This window comes from Terrapene carolina, unplaced genomic scaffold, assembly GCF_002925995.2.
Source record: "Terrapene carolina triunguis isolate 2854851 unplaced genomic scaffold, T_m_triunguis-2.0 Scaffold714, whole genome shotgun sequence".
Classification (NCBI taxonomy): Eukaryota; Metazoa; Chordata; order Testudines; family Emydidae; genus Terrapene; species Terrapene triunguis.
The window spans coordinates 12,208,520-12,215,760 of NW_020665065.1; the positions used below are offsets into that span (position 1 = coordinate 12,208,520).

Genomic DNA, 7,241 nt, shown 5'->3' on the forward strand with positions numbered 1-7,241 from the left:
CCGCCTCTGTTTAAGAGAGAGGCAATGAATTCCCTAGCCCTCAGCTCTTCAGTTCAGAGCTACCGCGAAGTAACTGCCCTGACGAGTGCTGGACCATTGTATGGACAAAGAACCCTGCTTTGATCCTGTTACATTGTGTTACTGGGTCTTTGCTGTTTGTGGCCTTGTGTTGGGGATGATGTTACCAGCGTGGATTGTCGGTGGGAAGAAGCAGCTCTTTCTAACACAAAAATCACATCGCTCTAGGGTTGTTGTTAAACAGGGGCAATGTATCATTGGGCAGCATGTTACTGATCTTCCCCCGGTACGAGTCACTAGGCCAAATGCAGCGGGGGTAAGTGGGTGCAAGTCGAGTGGCAATCTCTGTGCCAATGTAAGCAATAATATACAGAGCGTCAGTTGCACATCGAGGACAGTTGGTCAGAAACCTGATGTAGCTGGCCGGGTAGCATAATTCCTATAGATCTGCCATGCTGAAGATGAGTGAAACTCGCAGGCTGAAAAGGGGGATGGGGAAGTGCGGTAGGAAAAGCAGCTAGCAAGAGGGTGTGAGACAAAGCAAACCCATCCACACCCTTTCATTTATGGCTGCACCCTTTGGGCCACCTTTAATCTCTGTGGGAGCAAGTATAATTCCCAGGCAGCTTGACTTTCCCCAGCATCGCTCTATCGCCTTCCGTGGGTTACTCCTGTTTTCCACTAGCGTGTTTGAGATCATGGTTAGACCTGCTGGGCCAAATTCATTTCGGCACCGGTGCAGAGACCAATGGCTTGCTGTCCCGTTAGCCAGAACTGTCCTTGGGGTGTGTTGTGAGGAAACGCTGGGGGGGGCCAAGATTTTCAGAAATTGATGCCTAAAGTTGGACACCCAAATAAGTAGCCGTATTTCCAAAAGTGCCTGGAACCCATTGCTTGCATAGTCCTCAATGTAAACTACTGGGGATTAGGCACTTTTGGAAATAAGGCTACTTATTTAGCCTAGGAACTTGATTTAGGTGCCTAAACATGGATTTAGGGGCCTAATTTTAGATAGCTATTTTTGTTTAAATCTTTGGCTGGGCCTGATTCAGATCATGGGTGTAAATCAGGAGTTAAATCCATTGAGGTCGACAACTACATGAGTGTAAATGAAATCAGGATCAAGCCCACAGCATGCATATGGCAGTGATTAAGGGTGAGGGGGTGTCCACTGAAGCTGGCCAATGTTAAACAGAAAGGGCTGCAGAATCACGGTATTTGAACCTGCAGAGTTCAGGAACCTTGCCCCCAAACCCTGGAAACTCTGGTGTAAAGTCCCAGAATGCCAAGGAGTCCTGCCTCCCACTGAATGTGTTTAATGCTGCAAAGGCCACACTTGGGCTGTGAATCTAAAAGCAGCTGATAATGGATTTCTCCCTCGGTGCTTAGAGCCTTAATTTGGTCTGCGCAGTTAAACACAAGCAATTAGCCATCCTCCACCACCCCTAAGTATTTTACAAACTGACTCCTAGTGATAGAAAGTCTCTGTCCCATCTCTCCCAGACATACTGCCTTTGAGTCTGTAAACTGTGAGATCCTGCCTCACCTATGGCAGTGCACCTAATAAAATGTAAAACGCGAGAAAGAGTCCTGTGGCACCTTATAGACTAACAGACGTATTGGAGCATAAGCTTTCGTGGGTGAATACCCACTTCGTCAGACGCATCGCACCCACGAAAGCTTATGCTCCAATACGTCTGTTAGTCTATAAGGTGCCACAGGACTCTTTGTTGCTTTTTACAGATCCAGACTAATACAGGTACCCCTCTGATACTTAATAAAATGTAGGCATTTGAATTCAGGAAAGTACATGGATTTTTTTTTTTTAATGCAACAGACAGGAAAAAACAATTCAACATAAAAGACTAATGTGTTAGTTTTATTTGAACATGATTTTTTTTGGTGCTAAAGTAAGAAATGTTCTTATAAAACATCAAATAAATAAATAAATAAAAATAAATAAATAGGAATAACTTCTCCATGAAAGCATTTAGAAAGCACATGGAAAGCGTCCTGGGAGAAATCGGCACTGGAACACATTCTTCAGAGCACTGGAGAGTCACCTTAATTCTTCCTGAAACCTGCAAGCAAGTCATGAAATAAGAGTTATGGCAGGAAAATGGGGAGACCTTGAATGCACTTTGCTCTGTCTTTCAGTGTTTGCCATCCTCATCCTAGGTCTGTGCTTTGAAAATCAAATCCCTAAGCTGCGTCCTTTAGTAAAACAGAGAAGGTGGGTTTGCTGGGTGACCTTTGGCAAACCACTTTGCCTGGTTGTACCTCAGTTTTCCCATGGGAATAGAATGAGACTTTACACTCTATTATAAAGCACATTAAGATCTATGGATGAAAATCACTATACAAGAGCTGAGCAGTATTGTTAAATCCTGGGTTAATATAAATTGTCTGGGGGTTAAAGAAAGATGCGTCTCTATGTGATGGTGTCAGAAATCATTCCTAGGGCCGCTTTTAAAGGACGGTGTCAGTTTAAAAATTATAACTAGGCTTGGACGGATTAGATTTTTATCGGTAAATATCAGTAGATGTCAATTTCACCATACACCCAATGGGTTACTTGTGAAACAAACAAAAAATACTGCCATGGATTAATCATTGAAATTTACAGCTAAGCAAAGTAAGATGCTGCTTGAACTTAGTAGAGTTTGATTTAAGGATATTTACTTGATATGTTTTGACATGTGATGTTGACCGCTTGTGTTCCTGACTCTTACAAAACTGTAACTTTTGAATCTCCGTGTCTGCTGTCATAACTAATTCTGTCCCCTCCCCCTGTTAATTTCCTGCCACTGAAAATTTAAAGGATAAAAATGCTTAAAAATAAACATCTCTATATTTGTTAGAATATCAAATTCTGCCAAGCCTAATTATAATAAACTTGCAAAAAAATTATGTTGTTACTAATAACCACTGTCGATTATTAAAATTAGGGCTAGATCCTCAGCTGGTGTTAATCAGCGTGGTTCTGTTGAGTCAATGAAGCCAGTTTACACCATCTGAGGATCTGGCCTTGAAAACTGTAAAAATCCTAGGCCATGTCCGCACCAGGAGCGCCTCGTCTGTATAGGATACTGGTGTTTTCCTGTACCAGTAAAGTGCTGGGCTTTTGCAGGCATAATTTATTCCAGCCCATTCCCCCTCTCCGTCCTGAGCCATAAAAGCACAGCTTCACTGAGATAACTGCATCTGTACCCGTGGCTTTTTCTGGCACAGCTCAGTTGGTCACAAATCACACCTCATCCCGCCCCGAGCGACACAGCCATGCCGGCAGAAGTCTGTAGTGTGGCCATCGCCTAAATTACTTCTCCCCTTTTCTGCGGTTGGGTTTACACTTTGTGCTTCGCTCAGATCGGTCAATGAAAACAGACCAGTCAGTCTAATTGTCTCAGGTTCTCGTGCCCTGGCCTAATGCTGCAACGATTGGTTTGCAATCACCATTGGCAGGGGTGGGGAAGTGGTTAAATCCAAATCAAACACTATTTATACTGAGATTCTTCTAAATCTAAACAAATGTCACTAAAACACTTTTGTTTTAAATGTTTTCCTTTTTTAAAAGCAAAAGCCAAATTACAGGCCTAATGTGCATCATTTCTTTAAAAGCAAGATGTCTTTGGTAGCAGAACCATCTCTCTATCCAGGTTTTTATGCTGTGCCTATCACCGTGGTATCCAAGCACCTTGCCATGTCCCTACTCTATTAATACCACTATTTAAATAAATGTATATAGTGGCACTAATTTGCATGATGATGATGTGCAAAAATAGGCTTAGATCCTGCATATGGCCCCTTGTGCCCATGCAGCTCCCAGCTGAATAGATCCAATGGCAAGATCAGAGCCATAGACAAGAAGGTCCTCACTGCATAGAGTCTCAATAAAGGGAGATAAACTTTGGACAGGACACAGGCCGCCAGTTCAGGAGAAGGATGAGGTGGGTTTTGAGGCTGGATTTGGAGAAGGGAGCCTGGTTCAAGGGGGCTGTTCTAGACGTAGGGGTAGTTGGTAAAAGGCCCGAAGATAAGAGCGGGGAAAGGACGGGAAGAGAGGCTAAGGCAAAAGGGGTGAGATGTGTAATGAGCAGGAAGGAGAGGAGTGGGAATGTGAGCAGATGACGGTGGTTTGACAGGACAGGGATGTCCATCGGGTTGTCTCTAGGCTGTAAGGTCCATACAGAGATCATCCTTTTGTTCTGAGTTTGTACAGCGCCTAACACAATGGGGTGCTGGTCCATGACTAGGCTTTCTAGGAGCTACAGTAACCCACATAAATAATCATCCATTTATAATGAGTTGGGTTAGGAGGGACTCACCATTGCAGCCCATCCCGCTCAGAGAGCCGATCCTGTCAATTCTTCTCCCAAAGCAGCCTGAGTCTCTCATCATCTTGGGAGCTTGCAGCCCCCTCAGTCGCTTGAGGATGGGGTCCCTATAGGACAGAGGGGCGCTGGGGGCTGGCCTGGGTTCGGGCTGCTGGTCACTGCTGTCATCAAAGAGTTCTGGTGGAGTCTCTTGCTGAGCTTCGGGCTCCTGAAGATCAGGGTTGGACTCCAGGGCCTCCATCAGTGAGAACTTGTCCTCCAGCCTCTCCAACAGAGCCTGCGAGAGAAGGGCACAGACTGAAACACCCGTCCCTGTGGATTTCCCCCTTGCCTTCCTACACACTCAACCTTTGCCTAACCACTGAAAATAGCAGTCGTCCTATTGCCACAGGGTCTGGGGAGACTGTGTGCAGGCTGGGCTGTAGGGTCACCTCCCCTCTGTCTTCTTTGTCCCACCCAGACCCTACAGTCTTGTTACTCTGACCCTGTGTGAGCACATACCCGAGGGGTTGGGCAGGGTTGTGCTTGGGTGGCTAGCCTGAGCCCCCCTCCCCTACCCCAGCCACACTGCTATTTGTAGCATCCTGGCTTGAGTAGAGCTAGCACATCTCTGTCTACCCCCGCTGAGAAGCACCCTCCCAGGTGCTGTGTACACATCCCCTAAGATGGAAGGGGTGGTTCACTGCCTCGATGTCCTTTTGGGTCCATCTCTGCTCCAGGTTCTTAGCTAGCAGCAGTGACCTGCAGTGCTCCTCTGTACCTGGCCAAAAAGCTGCCAGCTTTCCCCTTCTTTTGCAGACCTCGGAAGGGGTCACCTGCATCTGACCCCCGCCAGGCTGTTGCGAGAGGCTTTACAGAGAGAAACTCTTGATCTCGCCTAGAAGCTGCCCTTGGTGTGGAACAGTGTTGCTACCCCCCTACGGTCGCGTGGGGTGCACACATCTAGAAAGCCTGCATGCAAGTCTTTGCACTGGCTTCCTGCTCACTTCTGAGGATCACTCATCACTCAAGATGAGTTTTAAAGCCCTGAATAACGTGGAATCGGGTCTCACTTCCAGAGCAGCTCACAACAGCTCAGAGCCTCTTGCTGTCCCTTCCTAGGTTTCAACCCCCTCCAGTGAGCAGCTACCTTCTGGGGGGTGCTGCCTGTGGGATCCTCTCCTCTGGGCACTTTGCAAGAGCCAGAACCTAGCTACGAGGCTCCATGCAAAATTTAACAGTTTGGCTTAACTTTTGCCTGTTTTATTCTGGGGGGTTGTTCTAATACTTTTAGGGAGCTTGTTCTTTAAGGGCTTGGTCCTGTAGAGGGCTGCTCACGCCGGTCCCAATCCAGCAAAGCACTTAAGCACATGTTTAACTTTAAGCAAATATATAATCCTATTGAAGTCACTGGGATCCTTCATCATGCACGGCGGAACCTGAATGTTGGTTGCTATGGCAATGGACACCATAAACCCCACAGGTGCATAATAATTTCCCAGCTCTGGGGGCTTTTCTGAGAGAGTCCAGCTTTGTGATCAAACCATTCATTTTTTTTTTTAAAAGTAATGAATGAATCTTCTAAAAGTTCCCACCCATCTGCCCCAATCCCCTGCTCATCTCCTGCCCACACACACCCTGGGTCTTTCCTCGTGTTTCCCCAATGTGAATGCACACACTGTCTTCTGCTTCGGTGCACCTGTACCTTAGTGAGAGAAATCGTATGAGGGACCTCATCTCAAAAAAATCGTTGTCTCCTCTTATAAAGCTACACTGATCCCTTTATAATTCCTTCTAGAGGAATGTCCCTAAGTTCTATTAGAGCCTTAAGGAAAGACAGTGTCTGTATTGAAGAGGCAGATGTTCCACAGCCTCAGGACCCTCTTCATCCCTGCTACCACCAAGGATCATCAGATGAACCCGCTAGCTGATGGGATCAGTCCCTCAAGGGTTCTGGGTTCTCTGACGCAAGAGCCCCCATCTTAAAATGGTTTGGAGCTGACAGTGCAGTTGTCTGGGTCACTTTGTCCCCTGTGGGTCTCTGCTAGCTACCTTACTGCACTAGAGAAAGGTGTTGGCACCACACCGCGCTCGGCTGAGCCCTGGAGAGTCTAACAACACAAAGCAAAGAGTCCTCACCTCCATGCTGGCCAGTTCTTTGGCAGGGCTGAGGCCGTAGATGGGGTTGGTTCTGCTGGACTGGAACTGAATGAGCAGCAGCAACAGCATCCCGCAGGAAAATGAACCTTTAGTGTCCATCCCTCTGGATCGGTTTGGACAATGGGAAAGTTCAAGCTTCTTCTGAGATGTCCCTTCAGGTCTCTCTTTCTCTCTCTTCCTTGTCCTGTTTTCTCCCTCCCCTGGCTGGTCTTTTATACCGTTTGGGTGTGATCCCTGCTTCCTAGGTTATCTGTGGATTTATCGGGGGCACATTCCAGTCCCATGGCAGGCATGCAGCTCTGTCAGGAGAAGATTCCCTTTATTAGCTGTCATTAGGAGGCAGCTGCTGCCGCTGAGGAATGTATGTCACAAGTCAGTGATTTCATGTCACTCTCCCCCCTCTTGATACCAGGCGCTGAGATTACAGAGTCCAGTTGGAAATTCTTAGCAATTTTGTTACGAGAGACCCCTGTGGTCAGATTCAGGGAGATGGGGGGGAAAACAACCCTGAAACTGCTCTGAACGCCTCTTAATCAGGAGCTTTCCGGGAGGGAAATCACCTTGTACAGGGAAAGGAAAAGATCCCAGGCCCAGGCTTTGGGGAGGTAGAATCCGAAGAAGACCGATCTCCTAAAAGTAAATTTGAAGTGCTGGACAGACTCCCCTTCTATATATGGAATATGTGCAGCTGCTGCATACCATGGCATGTGCTGAAAATCCCAGACCTGGGGCTCTTCTCTTCTCAGTAGC

General features: G+C 46.9%; 1 protein-coding gene across 2 annotated transcripts; it reads right to left on the bottom strand.

The window, feature by feature from the left end:
* Positions 1-1,969: 1,969 nt before the first annotated feature.
* LOC112114079 (natriuretic peptides A-like) lies at positions 1,970-6,650 on the bottom strand. 2 transcript variants are annotated; one of them, XM_024210629.1, is made up of 3 exons: positions 6,471-6,650; positions 4,344-4,629; positions 1,970-2,099 (listed from the first exon to the last, which is right to left on the bottom strand). In XM_024210629.1, the coding sequence occupies exons 1-3, from the start codon at positions 6,588-6,590 to the stop codon at positions 2,083-2,085; spliced, it is 423 nt and encodes a 140-aa protein (XP_024066397.1). In that variant the 5' UTR covers positions 6,591-6,650; the 3' UTR covers positions 1,970-2,082. The 2 variants fall into 2 exon arrangements, with proteins under 2 accessions (XP_024066397.1, XP_024066396.1); XM_024210628.1 differs by lacking the exon at positions 1,970-2,099 and having other exon boundaries at positions 4,306-4,629.
* Between the last annotated feature and the right edge of the window lie 591 nt (positions 6,651-7,241).

Bases quoted from the DNA above. Each gene is read 5' to 3' on its own strand.
- LOC112114079 (XM_024210628.1), bottom strand. From the start codon at position 6,590: ATGGACACTAAAGGTTCATTTTCCTGCGGGATGCTGTTGCTGCTGCTC. The intron at 4,630-6,470 runs GTGAGGACTCTT...CTTCTCTCGCAG, and splicing joins AAGAACTGGCCAGCATGGAG to GCTCTGTTGGAGAGGCTGGA.